The sequence below is a fragment of the Scophthalmus maximus genome, chromosome 9 (genome assembly GCF_022379125.1).
Source record: "Scophthalmus maximus strain ysfricsl-2021 chromosome 9, ASM2237912v1, whole genome shotgun sequence".
Classification (NCBI taxonomy): Eukaryota; Metazoa; Chordata; class Actinopteri; order Pleuronectiformes; family Scophthalmidae; genus Scophthalmus; species Scophthalmus maximus.
This window is the reverse complement of record NC_061523.1, coordinates 21,151,794-21,167,057: the sequence shown is the minus strand read 5'-3', so window position 1 is coordinate 21,167,057 and position 15,264 is coordinate 21,151,794. Positions and strand designations below refer to the sequence as shown.

General features: G+C 47.4%; 1 protein-coding gene across 4 annotated transcripts in view; it reads left to right on the top strand.

Annotated features, from left to right (window-relative positions):
- The window catches only part of fstl5 (follistatin-like 5), a 144,932-nt gene that overhangs the window by 83,953 nt on the left and 45,715 nt on the right, over positions 1–15,264 (top strand). For all 4 annotated transcript variants that reach the window (XM_035650292.2, XM_035650291.2, XM_035650290.2 and 1 more), the window contains one exon: positions 11,466–11,632. In XM_035650292.2, the coding sequence (XP_035506185.2) occupies positions 11,466–11,632 (167 nt within the window). The remainder of the gene's footprint in view (positions 1–11,465; positions 11,633–15,264) is intronic.

The window sequence follows — 15,264 nt, the reverse complement described above, 5'->3', positions numbered from 1 at the left end:
AAATCAACTTAAAAACGGTAATCAGTCGGATTAACTGTGCATCACCAATCTACTGCATTACCGTTGCCGTTCCTCTGCGTATGGGTATGAAGCAACCATATAGCATGTCACTCATTGCAACTTTTCTTATTCTTTTCTTTTCAACTAAGTGGACTGGTTTGCACTACTGTCTGAGTGTTTTCTAAGTAATTAGTGTCATAACATTTTAAAAAAAATAGGCATTGAGAGACTGAACTGATGTATTTCAAAATATAGTGGAGGTTCTCCGAGGGCCCTCTCACTTCTTACAAAAGGTTCAAAACGGTTTGGTCCCCCATCACGACTCATGCATGAGAATCTGTTGAAGCTAATCTACTGTCCAGTGACTTCGAGATGTCTTCCCTCAAGAAAGTAAAGTCTGGGTCCCAGAAGAGAAAACATACCAAGGGAAAACAACTGTCTATAAATTTCTTTCAAAAGAAAGGTGAGCTAGCTATTAGCAAACTCCTACTAGGACAGCTAGGAGCTGCCTAGCTGAGATCGAGGCAGCTGCTATTGCTAGCTAGCTGGCTAACTGTTACTACCTGAATACAGTAGGAGTTAGCTTGCTTACTTTTTTCAATGTACCATAAAGTAATCAGCATCATAGCTGCGGGGGGCCCCACAGACACTGCTTATGTATAGGGCCATGAATTTGGTGCTACACCCCTGGTCTTATAGCCCCAAAAATGCAGTGACAAGCTCATAGCTGACATGATCTATGAGTGGCAGCTGTTTAAAAAATCTATGGAAATACTTGAAGCGCCGTCGTAAACCGAGCGCCTCCATAAAGTAAAATCTGTTGATGCAGGTTGTCCAGAATTCGGGAAACGAACAGCAGTAAATGCCGTTTGACTCCCCGCGAAACGGGCACCTGTGCGACTACTCCGACAATAAGGACACTTTGCACACCCGGTGTGCAATATTCAAAGTGCGGCAACTGTGTTTATCAGTTCGAAAAAAGATAAGACATTTAATGTCACTGCATTATTCATTACTTTCTTTGGAAGGAACTAAAAAGGGGGCTGTGAATCAATTTGCTGTGACTCGCGGTGAGGAAACTGCCTGGCAGAAGCGATGTCTTTTAATTAGATGATGTCGCAGATATGAATGATGTCTGCCACGCTACTGATAGTCAGCCCCTTGTCGTCGTTGAATAATTTGTTGAATGATGGCCCAGTGCATCGTGGGTAAACAGATAAGCCGTCATCTATCACCGTGCGATAAAGTGTCATCAAATTTTGGTTGGAGTGTCACAATACATCGGGCCGTTGACTGGCAGACACATCAGCGATCGACTGTATGAACGGCCAAGACAAAAAACAGGCGAGATGGAAAAAAGGTGTTCGAGAGAACCAACAGAATTACAGCTTAAAAAGGCGCAGCAGCAGCGACCTTGAATATAGTTCACTCAAGTATTCGTCAAAGAAATCTTAATAAATCATTTGTAATGTAGTAAACTATGAACAATGCCCCAGTCAGCCAGTGCAGCAGAGCTACGGTTAACGCATTTGGACAAATAGTCTGTGCTGCATATGTTTTTGCCTCTATGTGTCGAAATCTGAAACAATTCTGCATTGATGCAGCGTCCAATACTTTTGTCAGTGCCCGCAGGGCTGCACACTGCCACAGCGAAAATAGCCAAATCCACTTTCGAGCAGTCAGTGCTAAGAGGGGGAGGTCTGTCGTCTGCAGCAGAGCAGTCAACATCTGTGATCGCTGCCAAATAAACCAAGGGGAAAAGGTCAAACTCGCAGTTTGCCCCAAGTAATATCTCAACCTGAGTATGAAAAAGGGACTCTGGAACACAGTACACCTGATGTTTGATTCCCGCTGTCATATGTAAGCAATGCACGTGGTCTATTTGGAAGATTAACATTAGCCAGGTTCGGGTTGCATTTTTTTTTTTAAAGCTGCTACATGTGATGCAGACTGTGACTGCCCACTTGTGCCAGTGTTCTGTTTAAGCCCCCTTTTAAGTTGCAGGCGCAATCTCTCTGGGGGCTTTGCCCGTGCACCGCACAGTTTAAATGTTATTAGTTGAGGTACACCCGCTAAATGCATTCTCTAAGCGCTCAGACGTGCCGCCTCGAAGACCTCGATGAAAATGAATGTGCTACTGCTCGGAAAGAATCCTCTGTCTGAACGCTCCCTCGGGCTTGTTTGTTGGCATTAAGCCTCACACCCCCAAAAACAAAACCTACGTCAAGGTCCATACACATCAGGCATCGCACTGAATCTCGCCTGTTAAATAAATGCAGAAAAGGCTCGTTCACTATTAGGGCTACCTTTTAGACGTCCCTGGCAACAGCAGTGACAGAAGTTAGTCCTACGTCATGTATGTCACCGTTACGCGTGCAGTAGTTACCCTCGTGGTAGATGGTCTCCAGTGGTAGATGGTCTCCGCTGTAAGAATTTATTTATTCAGTTCACATTATTTATTCAGCCGGTTCGAAGTATTGACTTCTTTAATTGTACTTTTCTCTCAAGTAGAGTAGCCCTGCTATTTCCTGCCGCACTATGGGGGATGTATCTCGCCCCTGCTTGTTGTTCTTTGGTGCCGAGATATCGATCTGGACCCTGACACCTCGCTGACGGAACACACAGGAGATACAGCTCTCTGATTTCTGCTGAGGCTAAAAGCCATGAAGTGCCCGTTAGACTCCCGAGGGGACTGGCGGGAAAACTAAGATGGCCCAGTAATGCGATGCGATCTGCCGTGTTGTAAAATTTCGACGTGGCCGGCACAGATTCGCAACAACGTTGTGAGGTTTTGCCAAAATTAAATGAGGTCACAGGAAGTGGGGGCATTCGGACCAGGGCCTTGGGCCCGTCACAGGGCTATTTAGGCTGGGACTTAAATGACCTATATGGAAGTCTGAAGTGCTGATCAATGGTCAACGTTACTTCAGCACCATCATTCAATATCACAAACGCGAGGCGACATCGTCTCACCATTGTTTACTGCAACTTTGACCGGTTAGCGGAGGCATAACAACTGCGAAGGGGATTATTCTAGTTTGATTAAGTTCGCCTTAGGGGTGCGTATCAGTTGTGGGTGTATCCTTGTGATGTCCCATTAGCATTTCTTTCTTTTTCTTCTTCTTTTTTTTTTTTTACATTTTTTTTTGTTTCACTTTATGTTATTTCCTTCTCATTTCCTTTTGTGTAAATGCGAGACTTTAATATTGCAATTAATTGTGTGTTTCCTACATTTGCCTAGCTTGGAAATTAGTTCACTCGCACTCCCCACTTCTGTGAGGACTATAATTAGACCTCCAAACAAACAACCGGAGAGGCTCCCTCCATTAAGGCAAGTTTTGCCGTTGGTCGGCAGCCGTGGCACGGGGACAATTAATGGACACTCAGGCTTTTACTTGTCGTAACCCCTGCTGAGGATTCCATTCACGGGCTGCCACGAGTGGTGCTCAAATGGTTTCATAATGCATGGCCCATTCTCCAGTATGTGACTTTTCTATCTCCAGAATGTATTAGAGAGATTTAAAATAAGTTGAATTACTTTTCTTTCTTTCTTCTTTTTTTTTTTTTTTAATTCTAAGTGATCCTCAAGTGAAGTAGACGGGCCAATTTTCTCAGCGATTCTCAAGCGAAGATTGTACTTTCCCATTGAATTTGGTGACAAAGTGAAGGCACTGTATATGTTAAACAGTTATATATTTACTCCCCCCCAAAAAAAAAAGGCTGCTTGGTTTTGTGTAGAAAGAAAATTCCATTACCATTCATTACCATGTTCACCTATAAGCTCCTCAATTTTGTTGTATGCACAGAATCCGTTCATAATTTTGCAGCACAGATGAGAATTAAATGATGGATGATACTGTCACTGTCACTCTAGGGCACGTTTTAGCAGAAGACACCAGATGCTCCAATAAGAACAAACGACATCAAGCAAACTAGACATGTAGCATTATGTAGAATTTGTTCAGGTCTTCGTCACTGACAAGACGCAATAACCAACATAGTAAGTTTGTCATTGTTGTGGTTTAATATCGGTGTATTCACAAGTATGTTTCCATTAGTGTATAATCACTACAGACTGGGAACCATTGTGTTTAGAAACACATCAGACCATCTGAAGTAGTTTGCCCTTGATCCAAGAGAGGGCGCTCACTAGCAGCTCGAGCTAACCGTAACGTAAGCCAGCAGTGTTATGTTGAAGTTTTCTTTATTAAAAAAAGAGGAGTGTGGGTAAGTATTTTCGACACGACAGCGTATGGCATTCGAATATATTTCACGTCAAATTCGTGAGCGCAAAGTGACCGGCATAAAAGGCAATTTCACCACTGGCGGCCCATAAATCCTACCCGCTGGACTTTTGTAAGAGTGACATCTCAAACAGCTTGATTAAAAAATATAACTTCCAAATATTGGAAATGTCGTGACAGAATGATAGCACTGAATAAAAGACCGTCCCCACCAGGAGCCTTTCCGACAGTCCACATCCGCCCCCCCAGTGCGTCACCATGCAGACATACCAATTGTTTAATTCATTAATTCATTTATTATTATTCATTTATTTGAATCCAAAGGGAGCTGTTCAGATCACACGAATTCTTCTGCGTTTCATATAATGTGTATTTAACTCACCTTATATTGATAATGATCACTGAAGGACCCATGTTTTCCCTGTGGCCATATGAAGCAGGGGGGTGGATGTGGACGGTGCTGCTGGTTCTGAGGACAGTCAGAGGTCGCAGTATTTTTTGTGATTCGTGGAGGGGAAGTGCTTCAGAACTGGTTTAAATTCCAAGTAGGGGTGAGCCCTTCTCTCCTCTTACTGAGAAGGGGTTCAATGTGCTTTTCTGGCTGCCGGGGTGGTTTAGCGGTTCGGTGTAAGCAGATCGCTGCGGTTCATCCTCCTTTACATTTAACGTCACCCGTCAGCCAGCCGAAGGCGTTTAGTCATGCGCCCGCTCGTTTGTCGCGCGGCGTCTCGAGTGCGCCGCCAGGCGGTCGCAGGTGGGAACCCGGTGGAACGCGCAGGCCTTCTGCATTTTTTAAACGGGTGAGGGTCGATTGACGCAGGTGACAAATACATGGCCTCTCTACACAGACACGCGACATATAGTAAACCAATGTACCGCCGAAAAGGGAAGGCTTCGCTCGACACTGAACCCCTCCAATGAAACAAATGCTTTAGCTCAAGTGCTCTGTGATTGACTCATTGCTGTAAGTGGAATTTTTCATCAGTTTGTTTTCCAGAAGGTGGCTGTGATAAAATGAGTCCAATTAGAGCTCCTCTTAGTTTTTCTGTTGCATACTGATGCCGTCCGTCCCTCAGGATCTCGCCCAACAGCTGCTGTGGAAACAGTCTTGAGGCTTATCGGCCGACGACGGTGCACTTGCTCAGGCCGCATGTTAATAGTTTAGTGATCTAGTGTTTGTGGGAGGAGACAAGAAGCAGGTAATAATTATCCCGTGCGGCTTAATACAAGCATTTTCTGCTTGTGATCGCAATAATGCTGCAAAAATACCATTATTTCTTGTGTTTCACTCAATGCAAAGAGGAGACTGGGTATCATCTACGATTGGTCACTGCCGCTGAGCCTGGAGCATTTATTCTTGGACCGTTCAGAGCATTACAAAAATGATATTTTATTGATAACCATTTAAGCGGAAAAGCTGCCCAAGTTTCAAAATTCTTTGACCCTATAAAGTCGAGCTCCGGAGTTTTCCGCATAAACAAACACAAATGTGTTTGCATTGATGAATTATCGGGGCAGATTTGGAGTGTGACTGTCTCAGACAATATTGACTGAAGTTATTACTTTCAAAGAGGCTCAGAGGATCTTAATTAAAGGCCTCCCAACGTTTCTTCTGTCTTGTTTTTTTCCGTGCCTAGTTTTTTTCAGTTTGTTTATTTCTCACCAGCAATAAAACGGAGCGCGCAAGGAAAAAAGTGCCGGTTTAATTTGCAAAACCCAAATGGCCCGACGAGAGGTTTGCGAAAAAAGATCAAACTCGCAGACGCTGACAAATTAAAAGATAACAGCAGAGATGAAACGGAATTAATGCGGATACTTGTTTTGATTTAAAGCACTTTTTGAGTTTGTTGCTAAATAGCGACTTTATACAAAGTTAATTATTACCGTCGATTCCCGACGTGAATGCAACACTCACGAGGGTCGCGGGCGTGTCGTGACGACGCCAGAGTGTGTGTGTGTGTGTGTGTGCGTGTGTGTGTGCGCGTGTCTCGTGGCACGAGTTCAACATTAAAAGCAAAGTATATGAGCTTCACAGCTCAAACGACTTCCCGTCTCCGTCAGACGTCTAAGTCCGCCGAGTCACTCATTTGCGGTATGAAAAACGGGAGGCGCCACTCGTCTTTGCTCGGGAGAGAGTTCGCACGGATCAAGTCGACCGAGATCAGAGGGTTGACACGGATGCGCGTGCCGTTTTGGGGGGATGTTTCCCCCCCCCTGCGTCTTTTTGTGTGTAGGCTATGAATACTCTGCATCGGGGAGAGCACTTTTATCTCCGCTTCAAAATGTCAAAGCCAAAGCAATTGGGGGCTATACAACCATTGAGGCCTAGTGTTACTGAACTTCACTGAGAGGGAGTGGGGGGGTTGGGGGGGGGTTAGAGGAATGAAAGAGCTGGTGAAGAGAGACAGAGCAAGTGAGCATGTGTTTTGAGAAATAGAGCGACGGAGCATGTTGGAGGATGGAGTAAGCGGGTTGGCTGAGCAACCTCGGCGCCATTTGTCTTCATGCCCCCCCCCCCCCCCTCGCTCCGTCCTGCAGGCCCCGCGCCATTGTCCCTGACAAGCTTGTTGCCTCCGCTGCAATAGGTGATTTACCTCTCGCCGTGTCACCGGCCGACGTCCCATCCCGGGAGCGGAGCAGAGTGAATCAAAAGTCCGGACTTCGCCGTTAATCACTAATTACAGGTTGGGCGGTGAAGGTTGATCCTTCCCGGGAGGCAGAGTACCTCCCCCCCCCCCCCCCTCAAATCAGACCGAGGAGAGGTGGCAAGGCCACTTCCTCCTCCTCTGATAAATCCCTCGCAGAGGAGGCGCCGGGCTCAAAGGTGTTTTGAGTCGGCTCCAGATGCCCAGACTCCCGTCTCCCCGAGGAGTTTTCTCATTCCGGTCGGATTCCAGCCATCACTTCCTTCTTCCTTCCTCCGTCCGCCGCCCGGGCCGCCTGTCGCCCACTTTCTTCTTCGACTTCTCCTTTATGACTTCACACATCCCCCCCAGGGATCAGCGGGCAAATCGAGTTTGTTGCTCGCAGCGTATTCCAAAAGCATTAGGATATAAAGGGAGGCTGTAATTGAATGGTTAGGGAGGAGATTTTTGTCAGCGTGTCCGCCCACCACCCCCCCCCTCCCCCCCCCGCCTCGACGGGGCGGAGAGCACCAAGTGGCTGCATGGTGTGTTGATCTGCTGGTTATAGTGTTATTAGTGTCTGGGGAGGAGGAGGAGGAGGAGGAGGAGGAGGAGGCATGACGGATGGAGTTTTTCATTTAGTTGACTGTGTTGGTTCTGGTTCTTTATTCTTTTACAATCATTTGATAAACCAACTATCCGCCGTCGTACGTCATCTCATGTACACGCGGAGAGTGCAGTGTCTTTTCTTGCTCCACAGCTGAAACTCCGAGTGTGAGGGTCCGGCCGCCCGCGACGACGGTTAAAAATTTCATGACGGTCCACCCATGCGGCGGGGGGGGTTCCGATGGCCGGTCCGACTGACGGACGGGTGTTCGATGTGTTTGCGAGAGACTGAGAGACCGAAGCGCAGAGAGGGAGCGGGGGAAAGAAATGAAGACAGTGGGGCAAAGAGCACTGCAGGAGGTTTTCCAGAAAGACAAGTCCGAGGAGCCGAGGAGCAGTTTCAGCGGGAGACGTTCATTTCGCGATTGTGGTTCATAGCGGAAAACCGAGGCGATTCGAAGTGCATACGGGTGCACAGTTCTTTTGTACCCACCATCTACGAAACAGGCCGCGTGGTGCGATGATGACACACGTTTGACTTGTCCACACACGTGCACGTCTGCGCCGTCGCACTAGATATCTTCAACGTGACATTGGTCATCCATGTGCTTTCATCCGACAGCTTCCACGAGACACTGCTCACGGCAGGGACACATCGGCGTCGGCATGATTACGTTGAGCACCACCAAGACATTGTTCACGGCGCTCGCGCTCGGGGACGCACGCGTTCTGCCACCACAGACGCCAGAGGCCGCGGTGGGCCTCCGCCACAGTCCAGGCGATAACTGGGGAAACGCCGCGAGCTGCGATGAACCACGTGTGTTGTGTGCAGACATTTGCCGTCCCAGCGGGCCCCGTCCCCGTCAGGCTATGCCAGGCAAACAGCTGATTCTGTGAAGGGTCCGACAACTCGCCCCGCAAAGGACAGTTTGAGCTTTCGCTCCGAAAGTTGTCAATTTGTTCCAACCTGCCCGGAAACGTCCACCAGAATTTAATGTTTGATGGGGTTGGTGCTCTGAGGGGGCGACGTGTTGTGTCTGAGAGCCCTGAATCAACCGTGTTGTTGTCGGGAGAACTCCCCCCCCCCCCCCCCCCCAACATTCCGTTGAACTTTGGACAGAAGTTTCTCCACCGCAGCCTCGAACGAACACTTTTAATGAGCTCTTGTGCAAAAAACGTTCCCGCTCTCGGGCAGTTTTCGTTTCACCTCGCCGTCATTCTTTTTATTGTGTGTGCTCGCGACGTCTCTCGTCTCGCCCCCGCCGCTCACTGTGTCTTCACTGTGCTCAAACAGCTCCTCGTGTCCGTGGAAATGAGCAATGGGCTTGTTCTGGGTTCGTCGCACCGTGACTCCTACCCTGAAAACGGGTTCTTCAATCTACAACTCATGACTACATAGTTCCGTTGTTTCACATGTTATCAGCAGCTATTTTTAAAAAATGTGCAATAGGCCTAAAAACATATATCTGAATTTCCTTTACTCACCAAATCACAACGTACATTATCCCAAGACACGTTACATAGTAAAGTGATGAAATATTTATTTCAGGATTGTCCCTTTAAAAGTGCTTTGACTGTAATTATAATAAAAATGAATGGTTTAAAGATCACACACATGAACAGTACATTGTGTTGCAACATGCATGGCAGTGGACATTGCGTCAGGAAACACCTGTGATTTATGATACAATCTGATGCAACAGCCCGCCAACAAAAACCTGGAGTTTATGGAGCCGATGATGTTCAATCTTTGTCAACTCTGTCACCGAACGGTTGCCTCAACTCTGCGGGAGCTTTATAAATACAGTCTATATAATACAGTCTATATAATTTACAGTCTATTGAGGTCAACGCGAGTGGTGTTGTGTTGAATGACGTTACACGGAGATGTTTCTGTTATTTTGTCCAGAAAACTGTGAGCAGCTTGTTTCACTATAATACGATTATACTCCAAGATAGAAATATCTTATCTTAATATATGGTTTACAAATGAATCCACCCCAAACGTTCTTTTTTGCGGTGATGGTAAAAGGGATTTTAACGTAGATCTTCGACCCTAACGTCATCGCTTCCTGCTGGAGGAGCAAATTGAACATTTTACAGTAAAGCTTCTATTAATGGAAGACGATGGGAAAAGTAGGGAATGTGAAAAAAAACACGGCACAAGCTACATTCTCACAGATTACCAGAGTTGGATCAACTCTTTGCTTACAGTATAAGCATCTAGACTCCTAGAGTTCTCCTGCACTTGTTAAGAAATGGCTGTTAATCCTCTAATTTTGATGTAATCCTGGCAGTGATTTGGCCGGGTTTAAGCACGGGTCTCGCCGGGCCGAAGGGGAGATTGGAAAGTCTTAACTCGGAGCTTCCCACTGAAAAGAGGAGTATGAGTTGTCTCACGGCTCCAGTCCGATTGGCCCCCGGAACCGTAAAGCGGAGCAAGCAAAGTCGTGCTGCAATTGAAGGTGCTCTCGTCCCCCGTTCTCCGGCGGCTGTGGCGAGTGAACACTCTCTGCTGGACCTGGCCTCTCGTTAACTTTTGTATTTCATGCCCTTAGGAGCAGAACAAATTGAGTCTCTGTTTCCTTTTGCACCGCTGCTCATTACCCCCGGAGAAAGATTAAAAAAGCGCTTCCCTCACGGCTCCGCGTTACATAATGCCTGCACACAGGAGAGCGCACGGGCGCACAATGTTGCGTCAAAATACTCGGACGCACAATGGACGTTAACCAACCGTGGCCGCGCTGACCTCCCGTCACACCAGCCCTGGCTTCCCTTTATGGCAATATTTGCTCTCAAAATTAGTCGATGAGTGTAGCGATCATAACTACACCTCACCATCCATCCATCGTCTACCGCTTTATCCATTTAAGAGAGGGGCCGGAGCCAATCCCAGCTTACGTTGGGCGAGAGGCGGGGCCACATTCACACCTACGGTCAAGTTAGACCCCATTCTGCATGTCTCTGGACTGTGGGAGGAAGCCAGAGAACCCGGAGAGAACCCACGCACAGACGGGGAGAACATGCGAACTCCACACAGAAAGGCCCCGGTTGGTTTGAACCGGGACTCGACCCCAGAACCTTCTTGCTGTGAGGCCAAAGTGCTGACCACTACGCCAGCGTGCAGCCGCTCACCATCACACGCCTGACATTTTCAGGTATTGCAGGAATACCGAAGCAAAGCAAAAAGCGCCGGGTGTGATGGAGGTCTCGGGCTGTGTTTCCATGGGGAACCTTTCCTGGCAGCGCAGGTTGTTTTTCCGACTTCTGTTTCTCATGTTGCTTTCATCAGAGAGGATGCACTCCTGGGCTTTTTACAGCAGCGCCGGAGAGCCAGGCTCGTTCTGAACCCCTCGGAACGGGGGAGCGTGTTAAAAAATATTCCAGCTCCTTGTTACGAAGCGGTGCACTTTGAGATGAGCTTTTCGGCGTTCGGCAGACCAAGCAGCGCCGGCGCCTCCCAAAAGTGTCCGTTTTGTTCCGTTGGCTAAAACAAAAGAAACCCCAAAAGTAAGCGGATCCTCTGGGAGACCGACGGGAAAGAAAGAAAAGCAAAGAAAGAAAAAAAAAAAAGCGGAACTCTCCATTATAGTGTCATCACATAAATTATGCAAAGTATTTACAGAACATTAAACTTAATTCCAGCCCGTTACTTTGGGGATTGCAATAATCGTGCCGCCTCAGTGCATCTTTAACTAAACCAACGTCTAAAAACGCCTCGCCGGCACAACGGCGGCTAATTGAGACGCTCTTGTATTTTGTGCTCTTGTTCTCGGGCATCATTGAGAGAGAGAGATGTGAGCGAGACATAACATTTTTCAATCGTGAAGTATCCCCTCGGTGGGTGAGGCTCTCTGAATCGTGAGCCGTTACCTGACAGAGAAGCCCGTCAAGTTTTACCAAGAGGTGGAGCTGAGGCCACTTTCGCCTCCGTTGAATCAAAGTTCGGTCTCGTCTTTCAAGCATTTGCTCTTCTCCTTCTCGTCCACAGACGTCTACCTGCTCAGCCTTCCGGACGACCAGAGAGTGAGCGTCGCCACGGCGACGGTCGGCCAGAGCGCCGTGTTGACCTGTGCCATCGCGGGGGAACGGAGGCCTCCCATTCTCTGGAAGCGAAACGATCAGTACCTGAACCCCCTGAACCTGGAGGACATCAATGTAAGAACGGCCTGTCATCGGTTCTCGTTGCTGTAGAGGGGAGACGTATGTGGATACAAATATACGGTGACACGTTTTGTACATGGATAAATACGCCGAAAGATGTGTTAATAGCGAGATTTATAGTTGAATGCGGCGGAGAACAGGTCCAATTACTGAATTTCCACGTCGTAAAGCACAATCACCACCCTTGTGGCTGTAAATCTCCGATAGTGTCATGCTGTAGTTTTTTCTGATCATGTCTCAGGTATATTTCATTTGGCAGTGAGTGGGCTCCGTTTGCCAGCACATTTGATTTGATTGGCCGGTGGCTGGCTTTATGCGTATCGTAGGCTCTGACAGTAATCCAGGATGTCAGTTAGTATTCTTGGTGTCTGTGTTTGGAGTTCTGCTGGGAGGGACGGGGATTTCAGACAAAAAAGAGGAAGGGGGGTGGGGGGGGGGGGGGGGGGGGGGGGGGGGGCTGGGGGTACCCAAGGGGTTGAGCCCTAGAGAGAGGACCTACTTTTACGATTCACAAAGAATGTGTGTGTGTGTGCGTGTGTGACTGTGTGTGTGTGTGTGTGTGTGTGTGTGTGTGTGTGTGTGCGTGTGTGTGTGTGTGTGTGTGTGTGTGTGTGTGTGTGTGTGTTAATCTACGTGCGCGGCTCCCGACAGCCCCGCGTGTGTGTCACTTTCATCCACATCAAAAAAGGGAGCAGGGATACTTATGCGGCGAGGTACAGAGAAGAAAGAAAAAAAAAGGAGCCAGACCTCCTCCGCCCTCGTCCTCATCCTCTCTCTCCCTCTTCTCGGTGTCAGGGCCCGGCCAAGATCAGTGTGATACTGCCGTGCATAATTAAGTCAACACTGTCGCAGTAGATAAAGGGAGACCCAGCGAAGCCGCTAATGCAACATTAAATGTTGATGACCCTTCAAATGAGTAAGAGGTGCCCAGCTGTCGCCAGTCATCCTTGGCACCATCAACCCCGCGGCTCTAAACTGGCGCTCCGGTTCTGGCTGTTGGTGATGTGTGATTCCCATTAGAAAAAGAAAAAAAAAAGAAAGCAGCTCCGAACTATGAAGCGACTCTCATGCCATGAGAGTAACAGCTTTTTGTTCCCCCCATTCTTTGCCTGTTTTTTTAGTCCTTTTTCTATAATGTAGTATGACAAGCGCTGGGTGTAACCAAAAAAAGAAACGTCAAGTTAGATTAAATCCTGAAAAAAAAAACCCACGGAACATCTTTTGCAAGATTAACAGGACGAGAAAAACAACAACAGCAACGTGAGGTGCAGTAGGGTCAACACAAGCTTTGATTCATCATTCATATATTTCTTTATTTCTAAGAACCTCTTTGCTTCTTTCCTCTTTTTGTGGGGGGGGGGGGGAGATTCAGGAGAGCTTGTTTCTTGTTTCATCTCCTTATATCGCCTGAAGGCACATAGCTGAGTTCCGTGTCCTCCCAACCACATGGGGTCTGTCTCCCCCGCCCCCCCCCCCCCCCCCCCCCCCCCCCCCCCCCCCCCCCCCCCCCCCCCCCCCCCCCCCCCACCCCGTGACCAATATCAGATCTTACACAGTTGTATTTTTCAATTGAAATGTCGGCGAAGGGTTGAACGCTTCTGCTGCCAAAAGCTGTTCAGTATGCCGATTGTATTAAAAAAACAACAACAGCCGTCGTCTGAAGTTGATCAATAGCTGGGACAGCGGCATCACAAAGACAGAGGACTCGAAATGACCTTTTATCCTTTGCGTTAGAGCTTTATCTTATCTGTTTCACCTTTCCTGTTTTTACTTCAGGACCATGCCGTCTTTTCTATTTTTCCCCGCCTTGGTGATCAATCAAACCTCGGCCTTTCGTCAAACCGTCACACTCCCGGCGAAAGTATCCCACTTACGTTTCACTCCACAGAACTCTCAAACTTTGACGTACACATCTCAGATTGAACGGGGGGGGGGGGGGGGGGGGGGGGGGGGGAGCAAATAAGTGTTAGTATTCTAATTATCCCCGAACCACTTTGGTACCAGCAGGATTTTTTATGTCACATGTTTTTTTTCTAAATGTTGCATGAGATTGTTGGGATTGCCAACAAAAAAATCACACATCACCCAAAAAAAGAAACTTCCCGCGGGAACCCGAGCGGCACACCCAACGCCGGCTTAATCCAGATTCATGTTTGGCTCGGAGCCTTACAGTCAATCACTGCTGTTCCTTCCAGGGAGGGGAATGAATTTCGCCTGCACATGGCGTCCACAGGCCCCGTTCTCATTTGCCTCGCAGACGATTTCTTTTATAATTGCTGCCTGTTAATATTTGCGAGCATCCATTGCCCGCCTTAATTAGAGCCATATTCCTTTGAGTGCACATGGGCGGTTTATGCCGTCCAATCTCGCAAGGCCTTCCCAATTTAGAACGTGGTTATTTTAGAATTTTTTTTCTTTCGTCAAAACATTCCGACTCGGGGAATTGCGCATTGATCCCAGTGGTTTGCCTTGCATCCCGGAGTTCAATGGAGCCTCTCTAAATTTTGACAAAGCAGCTTACTGTAATTCCATGAAGTTGACAGTTGCTGGCAATTGCATCATCGTCATCATCCAAGGCTGTCAGTATTTCAATCCTCCCCGAGTGGCCCAAGCAAAAAGTCGCAGTCAAGTACGTGTGTGTGTGTGTGTGTGTGTGTGTGTGTGTGTGTGTGTGTGTGTGTGTGTCTGTCTGTCTGTCTGTCTGTCTGTCTGTCTGTCTGTCTGTCTGTCTGTCTGTCTGTCTGTCTGTCTGTCTGTCTGTCTGTCTGTCTGTCTGTCTGTGTGTGTGTGTGTGTGTGTGTGTGTGTGTGTGTGTGTGTGTGTGTGTGTGTGCGTGTTGCTGATTAGTTTGGAAGACGAAAAACTGCTTTTCATATTTTGTAATACTCAAAAAGTTTGCAAATCCAACAATGTGAAAGTGCATTATGGTGCATTATTGTACAAAGAGTTCAGCATCAGCTTGGTAGAGTCGTATCATAGAGTGAACGTGCAAGGTCACTATAAAATATATCTGACTTGGCACCAGAGGCTTTGAATTTAATCTTCAAAACAACATGTAATTGCTAAAAATAGAAAAAATCAGTTTTGAAGTCTGTTGCTTCAAAAGGAATAGACACAATGCAGGAAGCGGCACAGTCTGATCTGAGTCCATTGGAAAAGGTGTTTTCATCTCCCATAGTTCTCTTTTTCGCTGCGTAGAGGAGATGCGCCACGTGTGCACACACGTGCACAACATATGCTGCGTGATTATTAATAATTTCTACATTCAGCTTTGATCAGTTTGAACCACATCATCCGATGCTATTTGGATTCTCGCTGTGCCGTTTCAGGGGAGGTTGAACAAATCAAGCTGCGCAGCGTTACATGGCGAGTAACGCGTGAATCTAACCGAATCACAGTGGCCAGTTTTATTGTATCTGTCAAGATCAGTGTTACTGCTGAATTAATCACGGACTCACGGAGCCTGGAAACACACTACTGTACTCGTCTTCACCACTCCTATATTCTCCAGGATCAGACCGACACTCTGGTTCATACTCTGCTTAAGTCTATAATAGGGCTGCGACTAATAATGGATTTAATTATCAAGTAATTTGCTTATTATCTTCCTAATTATCATCAGAAAG